The sequence below is a fragment of the Lagenorhynchus albirostris genome, chromosome 6 (assembly GCF_949774975.1).
Source record: "Lagenorhynchus albirostris chromosome 6, mLagAlb1.1, whole genome shotgun sequence".
Taxonomy (NCBI): domain Eukaryota; kingdom Metazoa; phylum Chordata; class Mammalia; order Artiodactyla; family Delphinidae; genus Lagenorhynchus; species Lagenorhynchus albirostris.
In genome coordinates this window covers 30,399,445-30,423,680 of record NC_083100.1, presented here as the reverse complement: position 1 = coordinate 30,423,680, position 24,236 = coordinate 30,399,445, and the positions used below count along the sequence as shown (strand labels likewise).

At 41.5% G+C, this 24,236-nt stretch overlaps 1 protein-coding gene across 3 annotated transcripts in view; it reads left to right on the top strand.

Annotated features, from left to right (window-relative positions):
* The window catches only part of PARD3B (par-3 family cell polarity regulator beta), a 1,039,317-nt gene that overhangs the window by 957,384 nt on the left and 57,697 nt on the right, over nt 1–24,236 (top strand). For all 3 annotated transcript variants that reach the window (XM_060152240.1, XM_060152239.1, XM_060152238.1), the window contains one exon: nt 8,303–8,382. In XM_060152240.1, the coding sequence (XP_060008223.1) occupies nt 8,303–8,382 (80 nt within the window). The remainder of the gene's footprint in view (nt 1–8,302; nt 8,383–24,236) is intronic.

Here is a 24,236-nt window from a genome sequence, read left to right as displayed (position 1 = left end):
ATCCAAGAGTTATTTTAAAAATATTTTTATTTGCTGTATTTTCTAAACTAGCAGATGTTCTAAGCAAGTCTATAAGCTGAATACCCAGTTATTTGACAAAATTACTGAAATTAAATTAGAGAAAATAAACACTTCAGAAATAATGGTTTGAACGAGTGTGTGTACTTTTGCTTCTCTAGATAGCATATTTGTAAATACATATCTCAGGAATAATATACCTCACATTGCAAAAGGGAAATAATTAAGCAGCTTATTTTAATTAGTTTCTTTTTGTTTAGATGGAATATTGTCAGTTGCCCTTCCTCCAAACATGTAGCATTTTAGCAGAGTGTCTGAATATTAGAAGATTCTCAAAGCCAAGTTTATAACTTTTTAGATGTTTTTATTGAGTTGATTCCTTTAAAAACCTTCCAGCCAAACCTATAGCTAGGTAAAAGCAATGTAATTAAAAGAAAGCTTCTGGAAACTGCTCAAAAATATCTGTCATGTTACCAACTTGAAATGAAAGGCGTATTTCCTAAAATGGCATCTACATTTTTATACTTTGCATTTTAATCTTATGATGTGTCTGGCAGCGTGAAACTCATTCTTGGGTAATGGGTCTGAGTAAGACATATTTGTAAGTAAGGATGTTACGTGTAGGTGAAAAAGCTGTGTTGCACCTTTGCACAGCCTTTCCATCACAGCAGCTTTTAAATTTCCTCAGGAAAATTGACTTATGGGACATAAATTACAACATTGGCAAAAATGTGTCCTGACCTGTAGGAATAGGAAAACATGTTAATTTTGAATTGTTTCCACTTTTTATCATCAGATATTTGATTTATCCTTTTATTTTTAATGAATTGTTTAGAAACGTTTGAAAGGGCATTAAATCTTCCCCTCTTCCATTAATCTGCAAATGGGGGAAACAGGGGTGTTAAATGGCCTCTTTAGTATATTGCTTTATGAAACTGCTGATTCTTGCAATTCCGGGCTACAAATACACACTAATTTAAGGAACACTGAATGTAAGTGGCAAGCTCCTTGCTTTTGTAGAGAAAAGACTAATAGCTTTATTTTAACAAGGCTCTTAACACCCCAGCCAGCAGCAGGCACTGAGTGAATGAAATTGGGAGAACTCCCATGGACTAAAAGCATCCCCCTGCTCGCCCCCCGCCCCCAAACACCAAGCCCTCCTGATAGGCTGTCATAAGCTGTCATAATCCAAATAAAGAAGACCGCCATGTGCAAGGCATACCAAGGTATGAGCTCTTCACGTTGTTTTGAATGAGCTCTCTGAAGTTTCACTTCCTGAGCAGCAGAGAGATAAATATGCCCAAAATCCAAGCATAAGTTCTAACATTACATTGTTGTGGAAAAGACTATGTTTCTGTTATGGCTTAAGTCAAGATTATTCCTATCAGATGTATATTTAGGTCATTACATTAAAAAAAAAAAAACCTGCATGATACCAAGTGAGATAAAGGGCTTCTTTAAAAAAAATTAATTGGATCAAAGCCGCTGACCTTATGTTTTTGTGATGTGAGACATTACCTAATATGGAGTTCTTCAAGGAGACGCATTTCTGAGTCTTGTTGAGCACAGAGCAAAATGAGAAATGAGCTTATAAATGCCTCTGCCAGTTCTCTCTCCCCTCACTCCCTCCAAAAGTGGCTTGACTTCCTAAGGACCCGACTAAAACTTATAATTAGTTTCTCTTTGGCAACCCTCTAGCTGCAGTTTCCTACTTTCAGTTCACAGCTATTTGTAAGAATCTTTGTCCCCAACACAATAATCTGTATTGCCACCATTTCTGATTGGGATAGTAAAAGTGATCAAATTATAGGAGGAGATTAGATAAGTTATGATTTATCCATAAATCTTATATAGCTATTAAAATTCACGTTTGTGGAAACATATCTACTAGCACAGGAAAACACCAGTAGTAAATAGTTGGGAAAAATTTCTGTATACCATTAAAATATGTATATATTTGTAAATGTTAACAGAGGTCATCTTTGGGTGACTTAGGGAGAAAAAAATAGGTAAATCTGTTTTTTAAATAATGGAACGCAAATGTATTGCTCTCATCTCCCTTGACTAACCGTGTGTCCCTGAGCAGGAAATGACTTTTCTCATCTCTGTGTCTTAGAGTACTTAGCATACGACTCTAATATTTAGAGTCACTAACAAATGTTTATTTACTTGAAAGTATTAATCTCATTTTCTGAGCATGATAGCATAAGACAGTGCAACCAGTGGGTGTTTATCTATTAGAAAACTGTAAAGATTTTCAACACCATAGAGTCTGGCTTTCAATAGAGCACCAAGCAACATCTCATTGCCAATTCCCACATAGCCTTTTACAGACTTTCTATCAGTCAATGTTCAGTTGCAGAGAACAATACACACTCTAGCTAGCTTAAGCAGGAACAAATTTATTACACCATGTTAACAGGCTTACAGAATCATAAGGAAGGCTAGGAAACAAATTCTTAGATAAGCTTTCAGGAATGACTTCCCAAACCACACAATAGAACTAGGCTACTCAGGGAGCTTCTGCCATTTCTTTGAGGAAGGTTTTGGCTCCACAAGCCGCACAATAATGCCTATATCAGAAGCCACCATAATTAGGAAGGTGCCACAAACAGGAATTCACCTTTAGTGCCACCAGCTCCAAAGCTAGCTATGAAAGCTACACTCCACCCCCAGAAACTAGCAATGGCACATCTGCTAACACTGCCATGGGAAAACCAAGCACACCTTTAGACGTTCTTGCCAGAATCAACAGTGGAAGCATAGCCACTGCCTCAACTCCATTCCTCAAATGACGTGGCCCACCTTAAATCACACCCAGAACGTTGACTACAAGGGAATTCTGGGAAAGGTAGTTTTCAGCTTTCCAGGCTCTATGGTTCAGAGTGACCCTCGACAAGGAGGGAGGATCGAGTAAAGCTCGCCAACACACCATATGAGCCACAGATCTTGTCTTACTGAAGCTCTTGGCTGCTTTTGACACTGAACCACTCCCTCTTTTGTGGAATTCTTTTCCCTTAATTCCTGTGAACGTTCTCTCCTTGCTCTCTTCTTGACCAACAACTTTTACTCAGAATCCCTCCTGGGTTCAACTTTTTTTTTTTTTGCCTGCCCCTTAAATTATGGTATTTCTAAGATTATCATTGGCATTCTCTCCTTTCATCACATGTCTTTTCTTCTACTCTGTCACTGTAGATTCTTCCTGGGCAGTCTATTCTTTTCCAAGGTTTCAGGCACCAACTATAGGCTGAATGTTTCTCAATTCTACACCTCTAGTCCAGATTTTTCTTCGGCATTGCAAACTTTTATACTCAATTATCTCTCAGGCATTTCCATCAGATGTCCCAACTCAAGCTTAATATATCTAAGTGTTCCCTCCTCCAACCCCTACCCCTACCCCCTAAATCTGTTCTTCTTTTAATCCCATCTCGGCAACAGTTATCAGATTCACCTAGTTGCTAAGTTCAGAAACTTAGGCATGATTCCAGACACATCCTTCCCATTAATTCTCAGTCAGTTGTATTAAATTTACCCTCTTAACATCTTTATGATGCTCCCTTGTCTCCATCCTTTTGAATAGCCCCTTGTTTAGGCCTTTATCATCTCTGACTTAGACTCTCACGGGAACCTCCATACTATGGCAAGAATAATCTCTCTAACTGTTCAATATGTGCTATCACTTATGGAATATCACTTCTCAGTGGGCTCACCATCAACTAATGGTAAAATCAAGTTCCTTGGCATGAGCTCCTCCAAGATCCAGTCTATGGCAATTTCTCCAGAGCTTGGACTCTGGGATCAGACAGACCTGAACATTGTCTCAGATATGCCGTGTCCTAGCTGTATGACCTTAGGCAACTGCTCAGTTTTCTCATGTGCAAAATTGGGCAACCATTGGGGATATTTGGGAGGAATGAATGGGCTAATGCAAATAAAACATTTAGCCTTGTGCTTGGCACTCAATAAGGGCCAAATAAGTGTTAAATTGTAGTAATCAAAGAAGTACTAAAAAATGGAGGGAGAGTCCGTGTTGGATAGTCTATGTTCTTGGGTAGACTCAATATTGTCTATATGTCAGTTCTTCCCAGCTTGATCTATATATTCAATGTACTCCCAATCAAAATCCCAGCAAGTTACAAACTGATTCTAAAGTTTATGTGGAGAGGCAAAAGTCCCAGAATAGCCAACACAATGTTGAATGAGAAGAACAAAGTTGGAGGACAGACACTACCCAAATTCAAGACTTACTATACAGCTACAGTAATCAAGACAGTATGGTATTGGTGAAAAAAATCTACAAATAGATCAGTGGAAGAGAATAGAGAGCCCAGAAATAGACCCACAGAAACACAGTCTCAACGGATCTTTGACAAAGTTGCAAAAGCAATATAATAGAGCAAAAATAGTCTTTTCAACAAATGATGCTAGAACAACTGAACATCCACATGCAAAAAAAAAAAAAAGAAGAAGAAGAAAGAAAAAAAGAATCTAGACACAGACCTTATAGTCTTCACAAAAATTATCACAGACCTAATGTAAGATGCAAAACTGTAAAACTCCTAGAAGATAACATTGGAAAAAATCCAAATGACCTTAAATTTGGTGATGACTTTTTAGATGTGACACCAAAAGCATGATCCGTGATATATATGGGAACTCTCTGTACTTTCCTCTCAATTTTGCTACAAACCTAAAACTTCTCTAAAAAATACAATCTATTTAAAAAAATTGTACTAGTGGCAATAATATTGTTGTAATCATAATAGTAGCGCCAGTGATATTGTTGCTACTGTTCCTAATATCCTTTTCCTTAGAGCCTCTGTTTCTTCTTTTACCAAAATGTTGACATTCCCTGGGAACACAGTGCTCCTTTTATGCCTCCATGTTGTTTCACTTTGGTTCTGTCTACTGAGAATGCCTTCTCCTGCTACTCCTACCCCCTCCTCCTCCTAACAAACTCCTCCTCATTCATATTCAAGTTTAAATGAAGCTTCAACACCCCCATGAAGCTGTCTTCAACTCTCCCAGGTGGACTCTGGTATCTGTTCCTTCAGACTTCCACTACCTCCTTCAGACTGACACTCCAGCGGTGATCTCATTGTACTGTAATTGTTTGCAGGCCTGTCTCTTTTATATTTAAAGCAATGAAGAAATCAAGCCGCTGTTCATTGTTTTGAAAGTGGTACCTAATGTGGCATTAGAATACAGAAGGTGTTCAGTAATTACTAATTGAATGATTGTATTAAAGATGCTGCAGTATCAATAGGGAAACACACAAATACATATACAATTGGTGAAGAATGGAATAATTTTTTAATTGAAGTATAGTTGATTTACAATATTGTGTTAGTTTCAGGTGTACAGCATAATGATTCGGTTATACATATATATGTGTATATCTGTGTTCTCTTTTTGATTCTTTTCCATTATAGTGTATTACAAGATATTGAATCTGTGCTCTACAGCAAATCCTTGTTGGTTATCAATTTTACTCTCATACTCCCAATTTATCCCTCCCCTCCTTCCCCTTTGGTACCCATAAACTTGTTTTCTATGTCTGTGGGTCTGTTTCTGTTTTGTAAATAAGTTCATTTGTATCATTTTTTTAGATTCCACATATAAGCAATACCATATGATATTTGTCTTGCTCTGTCTGAATTACTTCACTTAGTATGATAATCTCTAGGTCCTTCCATGTTGCTGCAAATGGCAATATTTCATTCTTTTCTATGGCTGAGTAATATTCCACCATATATATATGTGTGTGTGTGTGTGTGTGTGTGTGTGTGCGCGCGCACACACACACACACACACACACACACCCCACATCTTCTTTATCCACTCATCTGTTAGGTTGCTTCCATGTCTTGGCTATTGTAAATAGTGCTGCAGTGAACACTGTGGTGCCTGTATCTTTTTGGATTAGAGCTTTCATCTTTTCCAGATGTATGCCCAGGAGTGAGATTGCTGGATCATATGGTAACCCTATTTTTAGTTTTTTTGAGAAACCTCCATACTGTTTTCAAGAACAGGGTAATTTTTGATGTATAAGCATGCCATCCATCTTTTGAAACCTGGCCTTTGCTCTTCTACTTCCATGAAGTTTTTCCAAACACCTTCATCTGTGCTTCTGCTAGTAACATCCTGAATGACATTGGCTCATGCATTGTCCTACATCACTCTTTAATTATTTCATTTCTGATCCTTGTTTTCCCAACAAGACTAAAAGCTGCTTAAGGATAGGATCATCCTACATTTCACAGAATCTAGCACGCCAGCAGCTTACCAGAACCACAGCACATGGGCGCTGCCTCCTGAGATCCCGGAATGTTGACTGCCATCGTTAGGCCAGGCCAGTTCAGATAACGGCCCTGAAAGTTTTAACTTGGAGTTTTGTGGCCACGTGAAAAAAATTAGTTGTAAATGTCTAAAGCCATCCTAAGGATACATAAATATGATGTTTTTCTTTTTTTTTAATTTTAATTTTACCGACAGTCTCCTAAAAGACCCACCTCATTCCTTATTCTTCTGTATCTATGGCAACGAAGCATGATGTTTTTATAACAACCACAATTAGTAATCGTCAACATATTTCTGGTATTTACATTAATTCTCCCTCCATAAAACAATAGGTCAAAAACAAAACAAACCTTAGATAGGAGTGACTGGGGACAATACTTCTATCCATCGCTTCTTTTTCTGTGCCATTTATTTATCCCCTAACTGTCTGACACCATCCTTGCCCCTAGTTTTTGTTTAAAAGGTTAGCAGTTTAAATCAGGGCTTTATCCTAATGCAGAGAATTGTCTCTCTGTAGTTACTTCTAAAGCTGTAAGTGCAATCTTCATCCTACCTAGGTAGCTATTGGGCTGTCAACCTCTCAGATGACGCCAGGTGCTCCTATGTATTGGTGAAATATAAAGAGGTTTTACAGGGCACACTCCTAAGGGCCTCCTGTAATAATGTGACACCAGGAATAGTCTTTCTTAACTCTAAATGTGCGTATATTCTCATCTTGCAACACCTACCCTGACAAACCCTCCCTACACACACCACCCAAGCTGGGATGGTGGTTGCATAGAGAGCTGGGACTTTTCGTAGGAGGAAAATAAATTCCAGCTTGAGTACTACCCAGAAAAATTTCCTCTACAACACTGTTACTTCCTGTGCTTATTAGCAAACTCCCCCTTCCCCTCCATTATAAGAGGCCAGGTTTTCTATCTACCCCTTCCATGCGCATTATATGAGAGCTACCCTAGCACAAGAGTGAGGACACAGGTGGCCATAAACCACATGTGTTGATGGGAAGAGGTGAGGAATTGATCAGTCACCAAGTACCTTCAGATACCATGTTCGTCCCATATGTGTCTTTAGTTGCTATGATAGACACAGAAAGACTCTATGTAAAGTCTTTAGATTCATGGCACTAACACACTTTATTGAGAACCTACCGGGGCCAGTCACTCAGTGCCCATCAGAATCTCAGAGGCTGGTGGAAGAGACCTGAAGAGAGGTGAGCACAGGAAGTACATAGGAAGGGACAAAAACCAATAAAGACCAACACTAGATTGAAAATAGTTTGTCACTTCTCTGTTTATAAGGGAGCGGGCTCAGTGAGGTTCAGGTGATCAGAGAGGGCTTCATAGAAGCTGTGGAAGAGGTAGCTGATTGCCACCGATCCCAGGTAGTAAAGAAAGGTTTCGTGGAAAGTATACACTCTTATCACAGCCAAGAGGAGCCTAAGGAGACGTGATGACTAAATGTAATACGGTGTCCTGAACAGAAAAAAAATTAGATAAAATCTGAATAAACTATGAACTTGAGTTAACAATACTGTATTAATATTGATTTATTAATTGTAAGAAATATACCATAGGAATATGAGATGTTAGTTATAGGGAAACTGGGTGCAGACTACATGGGAACTCTCTGTACCATCTTCTCAGTTTTCCTGCCAGTCTAAAGCTGTTCTGCAAACTAAAGCCTATTTTGAAAGAAAAAAAAAAGCGGTCTTAACAATCTACAGAATACCCCTGGCATGGTGACAGGAGGGAGTCAGTTTGACAATGACCCTTTTTTTGAAAGAAGTGACTTTGTCGTTAAATGCCATGTTTGTGACTCGATCATCAATTCCTATAACGATGCTGAGTTCTTGCCTGCTTTCCCGTGGTTAATTTTTGGCAGGCAGCAGCAGCATTTGTGCAGTGATTACAATTTTGAGATGCATTGACAGTAACCAGGGTGCATAATGGATCTTCATCTCTAATTACTTTTCTCTCCACAGGTGTCTGGAAAGGGTCCAGATGGGAATGCACACAACCTCCGCTTTGAGGGGATGGAGAGACAGTACGCCTCCTTACCCAGGTAGATCACCATCCCACCCGCACATAAAGTCTTCAGAAAATACACATGAAATAGAAATCTGGCTCTGAAACGGGGAGTATGTTATAATTTTGCCTTACTGCATCTGCCACAGCCCTCGTGCCATCTTCACAACTGTGCTAATAATTGAAACACTTGTGGGTTATTTTTTAAGGGAAGAAAATAGTATATCATTGCAATTGAACATGTCAGCAAGAATATTGGATTCTGAATGGAAATCCTAAGCCATTGCTATAAACATGGTATTGAACAGCCTGTACCCAGCTTAGAGACAATAAAATAGTAAATCCTCTGTCCTAGGAATTACCCACAAGGAAGGGCATGCCAGCCTTAACCCTGGAGCTTCATGTCAAAAAGCAGGGTGTTAAAAAGCAGGAGAGAAATATGAACCTGGAAAGGGGTTCTTTGCTTGATTTAGAACCTGACCGTGTTCTTTGGGCAATAAGCAAATATTGCTGAGAGGCACCGACACAGTGTGGGGAAAAGACAGCTGCGTGGGAAAGTTCGCTTGGTGATTCTGGCCTAACAGGATCCACTTATGCTGTAACTAGACACCCCTGAAAATGAGATACAATTCTCAAAGGTTTGTGCTCTTATCTGTGAGATGAAGAATAATTTTAGTCTGTAATCAATGGCACATGACAAAGAGGAAACCTTTCCAAGATGACATACAGTGCAGTGACTATGGGAGTTGAGTGAGTTGAGAGTGTGAGAATTTGTGGGTTTGAAAACAAAAAACAAAGAAAGGTTAATGCCAGGCAGAAAACTAAAATGTTACAGAATATCTGCTTTTAAAGGGGGAGGTGGTGGGGAGGACCCTAAGTAGATCTTTTCTATCATCATACTGAATTGTTAAAGTGCTAACTCAGAGCTGGGTTACCGTTTTGAGTTGCATGTTGGCTATATTTCTGCGTGTGAAATGACAAAAAGAACAGCCCGAGTATTACAACAGGCATAGCCCAAGTGACCATTTGCTCTTATAAATCGTAATGTTGATTTTCAAAAGTAATAAAATCTCAAATCTAGCAGAGAACCAATTCTGAACACTGCCTGGGCAGGATACCCACAATACAATATTTTAAAAGCTCCTGTACAACTATATTTTATCTGCATTTTCCCTTTTTATATGTTGTCTCCTAGTTATTTTTCTCATCCTTGATTTCTTTCCTCTCCTTATTTTTTTCCCTGGCTTAGTATTTTGTTTTCATTTTAAAAAATAGAAGTAGTCTCCAAAATTCATTTTAAATATAAAATTTCTGGCTTTCAGTATTGAAGTGCATGGAAATTGTGGTTAAGGCAGATGGAAAGTACTGTATTCTTAGGATAGGAAGAAAAAGGAAAACTGGAAACAGTTTAATGTCTTCCTGGCCAACTTGTACTCAGACTGTGGAAATGGATTTTTTTTTTTTTTGGTACAAATCAAAAACACAGAAATAGCATTTATAAGTACAGAAATTCAACAAATTTCACTCATTCATTCCTTCCCCAAGTATCTGCTGATCATCTACGATGCATCAGGCCCTGAGAATCTGGAGACTGGGGATGCCGTGGCTCTAGACACCTAGACAAGGACCCGCCATCTAGGACAGGAGGCAGCAAAACAACTTTTTGTGAGAGTGCAACCAATGCTTAGGTTAGTAATGATTAACATAAAGTCCTCTGAATTTCCAACTCCTATTTATTTTAATTAATAAGCCCTGAAATGCTCAGCCGTGGCTGACTCTAAACACATCTATTTTAGGATTAAACACTGTGGAGGGAGTGTTTTGACAGAGGCAATACGTTGATGCTGTTTGTGGCTCTGGAGCTATCATCGCAATATATGAATTGACAAAATCCTGCCAGCCCCGAGAATATAAGTGTAGCCAAAAGTGAGGCATCTTAGACCGAAAACAGTTTTGACGAACAGTGCACTCACACACGTAACACAATGGTAGAAGTGATGAGCTGCATGTGCTAACACACCTTTTTAGCTACCTGGCAAGAAGGAGTCGTGATGGACGATAAATAAGGCTCAGACAAATGCATGAGAGGTCCCTGGCACTGGTCTCTTAACACAGGGGCTTGAACTTGCGTTTCCATCTCAATTATCTAAGGGGGATATACAAAGTATCCCCACCAACATGCTCTGATCCATGGAGGGTGGGTCCATATTTACCCAACAGGATGCAGAATGCCGAGGCAGGGGACAAGCTACTGGCTTCTGTGTGCCGGTGACATTTACCCTGGTTTTCTAGTCTTCTCCCGCCCCTAGAGATTTTACTGTCCACTTAATTGAATCACCCCAGCTCCACTGCTCCTTTGGTCAGGGGAGTGAGGCGAACACATCTCTGTAGGCACCAGATCCCCTCTTAGTCACAGAGGTGGGGAGCTTTAAAATATTTATGGAGTTAAATTTTTAATTAAAAATCGGAATAATTCTATCTACAGGAAGTCAGTGGCCAACCTTATAGGGGACTTAATATGCTACTGACTGATTTGGTTCCTATGCTGTTTGTGGAGAGCATCACAGGAGTTTTAAGATACACTCAACAGTGTTGATTTATATGCCAAATTTGAAGCCATCAACACGGAGAGAAAATGCCCCCCAGTGCATGGAGTTGGGGAGGAGCCCCGGTCAAGGGACACCCTGCTGTGCTTTCATGGAACTCTGTCATTTTAAAGTGGGCCGTGCAGCCTACTGCCAGGCTGGATGACACCTGACAACATAAAGCCAGAACCCTAGCCAGTTCAGGAAAGAGATAATTCCCAGCACTTGCTAGTTATGAGGTTGCCTAAGGCTAAGGGCTAAGTGTTATCGTTAAGCAATTTTAAATCTTCTGCCTCTGAAGAAAAATGACTTTATTTCTTTTCTCCTGAGGGTGCTGTTTTGGAAAGCAGAGCATGGTTGTACTATAGCCTCGTTAGCAAGCGCCAGGCTTTTCCCAGGGCCAGTGTTTTAGCATCCTCTCCAGCCCCCACTTCTCTCTGGTAGTAAACAGAGCAAAATCAGCATCCCCTTATTCTTGCCTGACACAAATTATTACTCGCCCTGGGTGAGCAGAGAAGTGGCTGTTTCCAGGGCTGCTCTAATGTGTGAACAACAACGTGCGTATTTTTGCAAACAGCTTCTTTTTCACTTCAGCCTCCCAGCCTCTTTCAATCCTCGCAGGCCCCATTCTGATTTTACAGGCCTCCTCCAGGTCCGTCTGTTCAGCAGTGAACTCTCTCCTCTCCCATCTGAAGCCTCCGTCATTCCCACCTGGCCCATCCCCGGCCCCATGGGATCCCATTATCCCTTCTCTGCAGGTGGCTCAGTGCATCCGCACATGAGGTTGCTCTTCCGGGCTTGTAATCAAGTGTTGAGTCCTGAGGAGGGAACAAAAAGGCTCTGCATCTCTTCTGTGGTCCTACATGCGTGAGTGCCGAAAGGTTGCTGGAGAAACTCATAAAAGCATTCACTGGTTCCTCTACAAAATTCACATTATCCAACCCCAGCTGGGCCCCTGCTGCTGTCCAGAATTCCTTTTAGTCGTGCTGTCGACTCCCTTGACTATCCCCACAGTGGCCATTCCAAACCTTTTCTGCTCCCGTTAAGTTCTGCAAAGATGACTAAGCCCCCCAAGCCCAATCTCTAGAGATGATCTCACTTCCTTTCCTTTACAGCCGTGAGACATTCAACCTTAGTTCCTCAACTTCTCCCTACAATTCAGGCTTGCTCTGTCTTCACTAACACACACCTCCCAAGGGGAGACATGAAGGCGTGGACTTGGAGTCAGGCCATAATTACAGCCCCATCCATCACTTCTCACCTGGGTGACCTTGGGCAAGGATCCAACTGGTCCAGGCTCAGTTCTTTAATCTGCAAATTGGGGATTATATTAGGGACTCTGTACAGCGCCTGTATGAGTATTAAATACAAATGATACAAGCAAAACCCTTACTGAAGAGCCTGCCTGACATAGTTTAAGGATTCTTTTATATTGTTAGTTCTTTTTAATTTTCTCTCTGGGGATGACATGTTCCTTTCTTTTATGAGTCAAACCTATACAGCAGAGCTCATTCTCACTGGCTTCTTGGGGGACCCTACACAGTCAACTACCCCTCTCTCAGCTGCATCTTCAAGCCCTTGGCAATTGCTTTCCTCCCCCTGCCTACTACTCTGAATGCATAGTCTCAGCTGCACAGTTCACTGGGAATTCCTCAGCGTGGAGAAGGGAAGCACCAGCAGCTCATGGAGATATGCTGGGGACATAACTGAGGCTGGAGGATTAGCCAACGCTTAGGGAAGGACCAGCAGTCCGGATGATCAAGGAAGAGGGCACAGCAAACTGAAATGATCCGCATGATAAGCTGTGCTGTGGACATGCTGGGAGACAGCAATCCTTATGAATAGGGAGCTCATATCAGGGATATAGGAGCTAACTCGGGTCTAGGCAAGAGGCCAATAAGACTTAGATGCAGACCCAGTGTGTCCCCGGTGGTGGAGACCCACCCAGTGTGAGTTAACCAGCAAGGCTGGACATGATGTTTATGCTCCTAGGACAGATATGATGAGGGAGCAACACTCTCTGGACCAGCGCGGGGAAGTCCTGAGATATCGCGAAAATGCTCCTGTTGTCTCAGGACTGGACAGTGCTGACTGAGCCTGCAGCTGTAGTGACTCATAGCCGAGCAGGGCTCAGGTGGCAGGACTACCCCCTGAGCTTGGCTGTAGTCCATCCGAGAAAACAAAGATCTTCCCTTAACCCTCCTTCCTCCTCCAATTCCCACTTTCCTGCTTTAGGAAAAAGTGGCTCTATTTCCACACCACCCACTGAACTCTTGCCTCTTGCCCCAGGCTTCTGAACATGTCACTGATGCTTCCAGCGGACTCTGCTTCCAGTCCTTTTCTTTCTTTCTTTTTAATTTTTATTTTCTACTGGAGTAGAGTTGATATACAATGTTGTGTTAGTTTCAGGTGCACAGCAAAGCACCTCAGTTATACACACACATGTCTCTATTCTTTCCAGCCCTTTTCTTTTTTTCTTTTTTTTTTTTTTTTTGTGGTACGTGGGCCTCTCACTGCTGTGGCCTCTCCCGTTGCGGAGCACAGGCTCCGGACGCGCAGGCTCAGCGGCCATGGCTCACGGGCCCAGCCGCTCGCGGCATGTGGGATCTTCCCAGACCGGGGCACGAACCCGTGTCCCCTGCATCGGCAGGCGGACTCTCAACCACTGCGCCACCAGGGGAGCCCCAGCCCTTTCCTTTATGTGGATTCTCTCTGAGCTGCCTCCTCTATTCTTATAGGTTCAGTTCTCATCACTACGATGATGAATCCAAAATGAACCTTCCTATCTCACTCTTATTGTGACTCCAGTTACAGTTGCTGCTTAATACCCATCCTTCTACCTCCAAGAGACCTCAAAGCCCCCATGCCACAACCCAAGCCCTCTGCCACCTTTCTTTAGTTCTTCCTTCTTTCAACGTCCATAACATTGATTTAGCGCTTTACCAGTGCCACTGAAAACACCTTGAATTAGATATTGATTCTTTGCTGCCACTTTCCACCACTATTGGATTATAGATCCCTTGGAAGAAAGGATATTGTTTTATATCCATCGTTTTTTACACCTATCAACAGGACCTAACATGGGACCATGTATACAGTAAGTTTTTAATACGTGGGTACAAAGATGAGAATAGATTTGTTTTTATATAAGTAAGTTGTAGGAAAAAATTCCTCCCAAGATTTTTTGACCATTTATTTTAGGGCACTATTTTCCAGGAAGAGTATTGATTTTCCCATGAGAATGTTCCTTTTCCCTGGAATCGGTAAAGCCCAGACTTCCAAATAGTTATCTCCTGTTGAGCGCTTACCATGTACCAGGCACTCTTCTAAATGCTTTGTATCCACTGACTGACTTAATGCTCACAACAGTCCTATGACTCAGTACCAACCCTATTATTATCCTCATTTCATAGGCGAGGACACAGGCAGAGAGAGATCAAGTGAAATTGTCCAAGTTCAACAGCTGGAAGTGGCAGAGTTGGGATTTGAACCCAGGCAGTCTGGCTGCAAGTTTGTACAATTAACTTCTGGGGCTCAGGTCATCCAGCTCAGAGTCACATCCACACTCTGCGATTATTCCATGCCCTTGTCTTATTTGCTCACCTGTTTATCATTCTCACTAAAGTGTAAGTGCCTTCGAGGACAAGGGACCGTATTTTATTCATCTTTGTATACAACACAGAACATTACTAACAGACAGGCTTGGTAATGCCTTTCAACTGTTTCTGCCATGCTGTCATAAAATCAATTCTTTTCCCATTCCCTGGGGTCCTTCCCTTGAAATATGAACAGTTTAATGTGTAATTGCTAGATGAACATTAAGCAATAGACTTTGCCTACCAAGAAGGGAATCCTGTTTTGTTAGAACACTCCTGAGAGTTGAAAAAGCAGTATCTGCAAATTGGTACTTTGGTTCTTTGAGATTAAAATTAATATCTATCCAGAAGAAAAAGGATGGCGATAAATTTTCTGGTGGAAATCTGCATTAGCCCTCCCGGGGAGAGAGACTCGCTTTCCCGAGGCTGATGCAGGACAGAGGCCTGCTCGGGCCAGGTGTGGCTTATGGTCCTGATGATGCTCTCGCCCGTATTCCATGAGTTACTTGACGGGGAAGAAACGTCTCTCTAAACAGCTCAAGCAGCTAGAGCGTGGCTGTGTAATGAGAAGCAACATACTAGAGCTGATTTTGGGCAGAAAGAGCAACTCTAGAAGGAGCTAACAGCTTATGCTTGCTTCCTAGGAACCCAGGGTAAACTCGCTTTCTAAGTGTGTTCCCAGTGTTTTGGTGCTGGTTAGGACCGTGTCCAGGTCAGAAGAACACGCCGTAAGAGCATACTTCCGCTTTAATGTTTCCGTTAGCTCACTTTGTGGGTTTCGGGTTTCTCGTCTGTCTGTGCCATTGCCCAGCCCCAGGAAGACTCCAATCACAAGTGCACGGCTAACTTTGAAGCCTGCAACATGCTCAGCGCCTACTAGGTTACATTATCCACAGAGTCGTTTACCTCACTGCTTAAGGACACTCTCCCTCTCTGATTTCTCGTTCTCATCTCCAGTAAGCTTCTGCTCCGCTCGCAGCTATTGAATTTTCCTTTGCCGACGTTGCCTTGTTTTCTAGCCCTTGCTAAGCAGTTGGCAGTGACATTCAAGTTCTGCAGAGATCTCCACCAATGGCACAGTCCGGGTCGTTGCTGAAGCTAACGGAGGTCGTGATTCAATGAGTTCAGTGAAAACGTGAGCAGTCAGCAGGTGTATGTATGTGCGAGCGTGTGTCCGGTGCGGGTGGAGGTTTGGCCATGTGGATCTGTAGAAGTTGACAGTCTCCATACTGCCTAATCGAGTACTTCTCTCTGCCACAAGGCCAGTTTGTCAAATAAGATGTTTCATGAAAATATATGTACTGCTCACCACAGCCCTGGCAGCTGGTCGAATGTTCATCCAGGGTTTGAGGCCATTACAGCTAGTACTTTCTCTCAGCAAGTCTCTAGATGGAGCCCTGTCGCATTTCATCTAGATCCGACGAATCAAGACCGCTCTCCCCAGCACCTTCCTTGTGGCACAACTTTATCGGAACAGCCCTTTCTTGCAGTGAAAAGCTACCTCTCAGCATCCCTGTCTATGACTGCTGCTCTGACTTTGCAGGCCAGCTGAGACGGGCTGAGGAACTTGTCTTTAGCGCATCTCCCACATCTGCCTGTGACAGAGTTTAATGCTTTTGAAAATCAATGGAGCTCTTTTAACCCACCAGATTCAAATTTCTCATCCTTTCTCCTCAGTCCCTGAAAATCGAGTCTCTACTACCCCTGCCCTGTAGAGTGAGCTGCCTATGTGACTGGCCCTTCCACCACCTCACTCTTACTGCAGAGGACAAAATGATGAATTAGCAGCAATTTAATTCTTCGTGAGATTAAGATGTCTCTCAAGATGTCAACTCAAACTTCCTGAAAAATGCAAAAAGCCCTAGCATGTAATACCGCCTTAAGATGCCAAACAGCTGAGATCAGGGGGTTAATGCTACTGCCATATCATTTTTATGTCACTTAGTTCCTCAGATAAAAGTCCATTTTAATCAAACTTTTTATCATTTCCTCATAGCCAATATATCCTTGATGCCAGTTGGAATATTTGATATTAATTATTCAGTCGAAGGCCTCCATTATGAGTTTAGCTAGAATGTTAGTGATTTAAAACAAGTTCGGACCCATTACAGTACTGATGTCCCCAGAATTGTTTTAAATGAATCTTTTTTTTATTGAAGTATGGTTGAATTACGATGTTGGGTTAATTTCTGCCGTACAGCAAAGTAACTCAGTTATATACATATATACATTCTTTTTTATATTCTTTTCCGTTATGGTTTATCCCAGGGTACTGAGTATAGTTCCCTGTGCTATACGGTAGGACATTGTTGTTTATCCATTCTATATGTAATAGTTTGCATCTACTAACCCCGAGTTCCCAGTCCATCCCTCCCCCACCACCACTCCCCCTTGGCAACCACAAGTTTGTTCTCTATGCCTGTGAGTCTATTTCTGTTTTGTAAGTAGGTTCATTTGTGGCAATATTTATATTCCACATATAAGTGATATCATACGGTATTTGTCTTTTTCTTTCTGACTTACTTCACTTCATATAACAATCTCTAGTTGCATCCATGTTGCTGCAAATGGCATTATTTCGTTCTTTTTTATGGCTGAGTAGTATTTCATAGTGTATACATATGATATCTTCTTTATCCATTCATCTGTCGATGGGTATTTAGGTTGCTTCCATGTCTTGGCTATTGTGAATAGTGCTGTTATGAACATAAGAGTACATGTATCTTTTTGAATTAGAGTTTTGTCTGGAAATATGCTTAGCAGTGGGATTGCTGGATTATGTGGTAATTCTATTTTTAGTTTTTTAAGAAACCTCCACACTGTTTTCCACAGTGGCTGCACCAACTTACGTTTCCACCAACAGTGTAGGAGGGTTCCCTTTTCTCCACACCCTCTCCAGTATTTGTTATTTGTAGACTTTTCAATGACGGCCATTCTGACTGGTGTGAGATGGTACCTCACTGTAGTTTTTATTTGCATGTTTTAAATGAATCTTGGTGGACCACATGTATTAAATTCCATAGATTTTTACTTTTCCCTCATTTTCCGTAGAAATTCCTAAACTGTTACATATTTGTTAAGCACTCTTTCTAGAAGAAGAAGATGTGCTTGCTATTTCAAATAGAGTGCTAAATCTGGCATTACCTTGAACTTGAAACATGTTAAGATTGGTAAGCTGACATCCGTGTTTTCCCTCCTGCACATATATTTTAAAGTTTTAGCATTGATTTCCCAATTCTCCAGCGAAAAGGAAAGAAAAGAAGGTTATTTTGTGCATAGGAAGCTACTTAGAGTGTTTTTTTATCTCTGGTTTCTTATATTCTTTGGTCATTCTTGATGTTTGCCTATTGTATGGTCATTCTACCATCTGCCCCCAAAGTTCCGCGCACTGGAATTACTGTGGTGAGTTTCTTGACTGCGCCGAGCTGTTATGCACGATGTACCGCTCTCCCTCTGCACCTGCCTCCCCATCTTCTAAATCTCTCCAGCTATTTGCTACTGTCTCTTGGCCCAAGTTCCTGGGTTTGCTGTATACAGGTTTTGTCCTGGCGTCAACCTACTGCAGGCATAGACACTCTGAATAAACCAAGTATATTAATGTGTTGTAATATCTGGTTCATATGTATTTGTGAGGCCTGTGCTTTATGATTATTTGAAGTGACATGACATCACCAAAACATGCAGGGATCTTGGATAAAAAATGAGTGCCTCCCCAAGAATATACAGGGGAGAATGGCCAGCCTCTTCAATAAGTGGTGCTGGGAAAACTGGATAGCTACATGTAAAAGAATGAAATTAGAACACTCCCTAACGCCACACACAAAAATAAACTCAAAATGGATTAAAGACCTAAATGTAAGGCCAGACACTATCAAACTCTTAGAGGAAAACATAGGCAGAACACTCTGTGACGTAAATCACAGCAAGATCCTTTTTGACCCACCTCCTAGAGAAATGGAAATAAAAACAAAAATAAACAAGTGGGACCTAATGAAACTTAAAAGCTTTTGCAAAGCAAAGGAAACTGCAAACAAGACAAAAAGACAACCCTCAGAATGGGAGAAAATATTTTCAAATGAAGCAGCTGACAAAGGATTAATCTCCAAAATATACAAGCAGCTCATGCAGCTCAATGTCAAAAAAACAAACAACCCAATCCAAAAATGGGCAGAAGACCTAAATAGACATTTCTCCAAAGAAGATATACAGATTGCCAACAAACAGATGAAAGGATGCTCAACATCACTAATCATTAGAGTAATGCAAATCAAAATTACAATGAGGTATCACCTCACACTGGTCAGAATGGCCATCATCAAAAAATCTACAAACAATAAATGCTGGAGAGGGTGTGGAGAAAAGGGAACCCTCTTGCACTGTTGGTGGGAATGTAAATTGATACAGCCACTATGGAGAACAGTATGGAGGTTCCTTAAAAATCTAAATATAGAACTACCATGTGACCCAGCAATCCCACTACTGGGCATATACCCTGAGAAAACCATAATTCAAAAAGAGTCATGTACCAAAATGTTCATTGCAGCTCTATTTTCAATAGCCAGGACATGGAAGCAACCTAAGTGTCCATCAACAGATGAACGGATAACGAAGATGTGGCACATATATACAATGGAATATTACTCAGCCATAAAAAGAAACGAAATTGAGTTATTTGTAGTGAGGTGGATGGACCTAGAGTCTGTCAGAAAGAGAAAAACAAATACCATATGCTAACACATATATATGGAATCTTAAAAAAAAAAAGGCTTCTGAAGAACCTAGGGGCAGGACAGGAATAAAGATGCAGACGTAGAGAATGGACTTGAGGACACGGGGAGGGGGAAGGGGAAGCTGGGATGAAGTGAGAGAGAGGCATGGACATATATACACTACCAAATGTAAGGTAGATAGCCAGTGGGAAGCAGCCACATAGCACAGGGAGATCAGCTCAGTGCTTTGTGACCACCTAGAGGGGTGGGATAGGGAGGGTGGGAGGGAGATGCAAGAGGGAGGAGATATGGGGATATATGTTTATGTATAGCTGATTCACTTTGTTATACAGCAGAAACTAACACACCATTGTAAAGCAATTATACTCCAATAAAGATGTTTTTAAAAAAGAGTGCCTCCCAAATGCATGAGCACATGCATTTAGTTTCCATTTTTATGTACCAAATTCTGCACCTAAATTGTTTCCAAGATGTCATGTTTATTCCTAAACTAGCCAATTGTATTTGAAAAGAAAATCAAACTAAGAGCAGCTAAGGCAAAGGAAGTAAGGGGAGTGTCATAAAATATACCGAGTGCCTACCATGTGCTGTGTATTTTACATGCATGGTCGCATTTTATCCTCGCCATCCATGTAGTCGTTAAGATGCTCATTTTTTTAAATTTAAAAAATCCATCCTTGAAGTGGCAGAATCAGAATGGAATCAGAATTCAAACTCAGTTCTTTCTGGTTTCCAAGGTCTTTTTTACTTTGCTTTACCACACCTCTAACACGGACAAGTTCGGGAGAGGTTGGAATACCTCAGCTTTTTTCATGAGCAACATGAGTTCATGGGAAGGAAGATATCTAAGGTCACATTAAAAATTCACCCATGTTCATTTCTTCTAGGGCTCTAAAAAATGAAAAACGTTGAACCCTTCAAGGGTAAAAAAAAAATCATAATAAAATACAGTGAGACAAATAAAGGGGAATTTATGAGAAAAAAAGAAAAATACTTTCAAAGCGTATCATTTTCATTCTTATATCACTGTGATAAGTTTTCCCTAAGTAAAAACAAGATGGCCACATTTTCCTTACAACAATAATTCTGTTCCTATTGGGAACGTAAATAAGGATGTAAACAGCTCAGCCTAGGGTTGTGCGTGCACAATGGCTACAAACCGCAAGTGCGTAGACCAGGTCCCCAGCCCCCAGAGTGCACTCTGCACTGCCCTTCCGCAGAAACACTTGTGACGGGGCATGGGGTGGAACCAATATTTCTTAAGTATTCATTATGCTTCAAGAATTCTAGTGGGCACTTTAAATGTTTGAGTTCATTTATTTCTTGTAACAGTCCTGAAATAAATAGTATTATCCCTATTTTATGGATGAAGAAACTGAGGCTCAGAGGTGCAAAGTGGTATGGCCAGAGTTGCACACAGAATATGTAGCAGATTTTCGATTCAGTGCAGCTCTTTCTACCTCTGAAACCTATAGGATCTCCATGAATCAAGTTGTCTCGTGCTAGGCTGGCTGTAAACAGGCAGGAGAGAAGCATTCAGTGATCATCCTCTACTAAGGCCACCCTCGCTGTGCTGACCCCACCCTGAATCACCACAGTATGTAACTGTGGGACATGAAAATGAACCAACCCCTAATAGGCTTCAAAATGACTAAGAACAGCATCCGTGAACCGCAGAGTTCCCCTTTAGCATAATAAACACCCACCTCCTTCCAGCTGAAATATCTTTTAAACCGTGCTCTTTTTTAAAGACTGTCTCTTTGTCATGCTAGTGTTTAAAAAGAGACACTAGCTGGTTCCACTTCAGCAATTTTTATAGCCAGGAAAGTATTGTTGCTTCTTTCCCACAGATCCTCAGGGGACATGGTGAGATGCAAATGCCAGATAACCATGGAGGGATGGCTTCTATTGACTCTGCTGCTTCAAGTCCCGAGAAGAGAGCTTTGGCAGTTGATTGCCATGGAGGTGCCACAGAAGCCCATCTGTGCCCTGGATTTTATGTGACCCAGGCCCCATGACCTCAGTCAGAATGCTGGGAAACACCTTGGTCCAGCTCCATTATTTCTAGCAAAGGCAAACATTTGTGGTATAAATGTGGGAATGGTTGGTACAAAAAGAGCAGCATTCATTATGTGTTCTTCCTTATATTCCAAGTCTTTAATTAAGCCTAGATTGAAGTGATTGGGGCTTATCCCAGCAGAAGGTTGTACCACTTGACAGTCAGCAGAACTGACGCTTACGAGTTGAAGACAGCATCACGTGTTAAATAGGTAGGAGCCTGGCAATTCTCAGTGGCTACTCGCCACCAACAATATGTTCTGGGGCATCATTAGTAGCCTTTGAACTTGACCATTGCTTGAAAACGAAGACAGGGTGGTGGTGGCTGCTCAGATAAGGTTTCTGCCCACTAATTGCTTGCATGTATCTGAGGCAGATGCAGACCCATTTCCAGAAATAAGAGTGTGTGACAGCCTGGGTTTTGCAAGGTACTGGAAAGAGTTGAAATTGTTGCAGCAGAGGTTTAAGACAGAAAATGAGCCCACTGAGCTATTTTGAGAAGGAGTTTGCCACGATGAAGTTTTTCTCCTGGAAACAGTCCTACAAAACCGGGATTGGAGTTTATGCTTGGTCACTTTCCACTGATATGCTGGTGCTTTGACAATTTATGCTACATGGTCTGGACTGTGCAATACCCTTTTACAGTTTTTTTCCAGCTTCAAAATCAGGTCCATGTATAAGACAGAGCTTCTAGCCAATGTTTTATATGAGTAATTTCCTGATGTGCTGCATGTAACGTGGCCAAGATAATGTGATGTCTGCCTTCTGTGGGTTGGTTATAGACAAGTCACTTATGTTTCTACCTTGTCGACAATTTGAATTCTTCAATTTGTCCTTTTTCTGGTGACTCTTTTCATATCTGATTTTTTTAAAAAAAACACAGATCAGTTCTGAACTGTTCAGAGCTAACTGTGCAACTGTATTAGCCTAAACAGATGAACTAGGAAGGTCACCTACCCTTCCTTATTCCTTCATTCAACAACTATTTACTGGCTACCTACTAAGTTCAATATACTCTGTAGGCCTTGAAGATATAAGTGCTGTAGGACACAGTCCCTGTACCATGGAGCTTTTAATTCAGTGGAGGAGATAGTAATTGTACAGTCACAAAGAAATCATAAAAACTTGGCAGCTCTGCCCATTATGAAAAAGGAGAGATAAGTGACTCAAGAAAATATAATGAGAACTTGGACCAAATGAAGGGAGGGAGTGAGCTTTGAGCTATGATCTGAAGGAGTTTAGAGAGGAGAAATAAGAAATATTCCAGACAGATGAAAAACACGTGCAGAGGCCTTGGGTAGGAGAGAACATGGTGAACAGAGAGACTGAAGGAATCCCACGAGGCTGGAACAGAGACTGCGGGAGAAAAGCAAGAGAAGTCAGACCACGGGTGGTTGTTAAGGATGTTTAGATTTATTCAAACACTAATTAGAAACCATTATGAGTTTTAGCAGGAGAATGACATGGTCAGACTTGTGTTTCAAATCGGTGGAGAATAGACTGAAGGGAGGCTGGAGTGAAGGCAAACCAGGTCAAAGGTCATTGCTGCTCAGGCAAGAGATTGTGGTACTGATGCTAGTGGAGACGGGAGAAGATGGTGGGTGGCTGGTGATGGGTTGGTTACACGTGGATGTGTGGGGGGGAAGTAAAGCCAGGTGTCATGAGTGAATCCACACACAATGGCGTGGGTAAGGGTACCCTTCCCCCAGAAAGGAAATGCTGGGAGAGGTCTAGGTTTGGGGGGGAAGATCATGAGTATGAATTGGGAGGTGCTGGATTTGAGATGCCTTTCAAGCTTCCAGAAGGAGACCCTGAAATGTAAAGTAGAGATGGCTCAACATGGATGGGAACTACAGTGGCTCATCCAGGATGTTAGACTAAAGTGTATCCATCAACACTGAACAGAGGACCCCAGGGTATATCAGCAGTGATGATGTAATGAACTAGAGTCTCAAACTCAGAAAGTACAAACAGAGGCAGGGGGACAGTACATATTGCACGGGCCTGGGCTGCAATCCACGGTTGTGACTTGTCTTTATTGCTCTGTAGACAGCAGAGGCTTATCTATCACTGTCTGTGTAATTTCACTCTGAAAATGATATTTTTCTCAAGTAGGAAGAAATGGTGACTTAATGCCATCTGGCATCCTGTGACTAAGCATAGCTCTGACCCCATAAAGCATAATCATGAAAGGAAGAAGGAACAGTGGAAATCGTTTTGGTAACCGTGCTGTGCTTATAAAATAGAATATCCTTGTTCTTCAGAAATATGACTGAAACATTTACGGGTAAAAAGGCACAAGTCTCCAGTTCACTCTCAAATGGTTCAGGAAATAATAATATGTATATGTGGATAATAATGTGTATATATGTGTATGCATACCTGTGGAGAGAAAAAGGGGGTATAGAGGGGAAGGGAACCTAATGGAAGAAAAGAGAATAAATGACAAAGTAAATGGGGCAAAATGTAAAGAATTGGTGGATCTGAAAAAAAAAGGTATAGGGAGTTCTTCATACTATTGTTGCAGTAGCAATGACAGTGCTAACAAGGAACAGTAGAAGTTCTCATAATTTTCTAGTACAAACTCAAAAGTAAAAAATGCACTCATTCTGGAGTCTTATGCTGGGTTTTCCCCCAAAAGCAGACCCAGAGACAAAGATTTTGGAGCCAGTGATTTTATTTGGGAAGCAACCCCGGGAAGTCCTGGAATGGGAGTGAGGAAACGAAGGGAAGAAAGCGGGTACCGAGCGCATTAATAAGCAGCGTACTGCTGCGGGCAGCAGGCAGGGATCAGCTATGCAGGGCCCTCTGGAAATAGTATGAAATGCGCTCACACCTTGTCCCTCATGAGGAACCAGGATGCTGCGGTATTTATCGATCAAGTCCTGTGTGTCATTGGCTGAGGGTTGCTGCTGAAGGAGA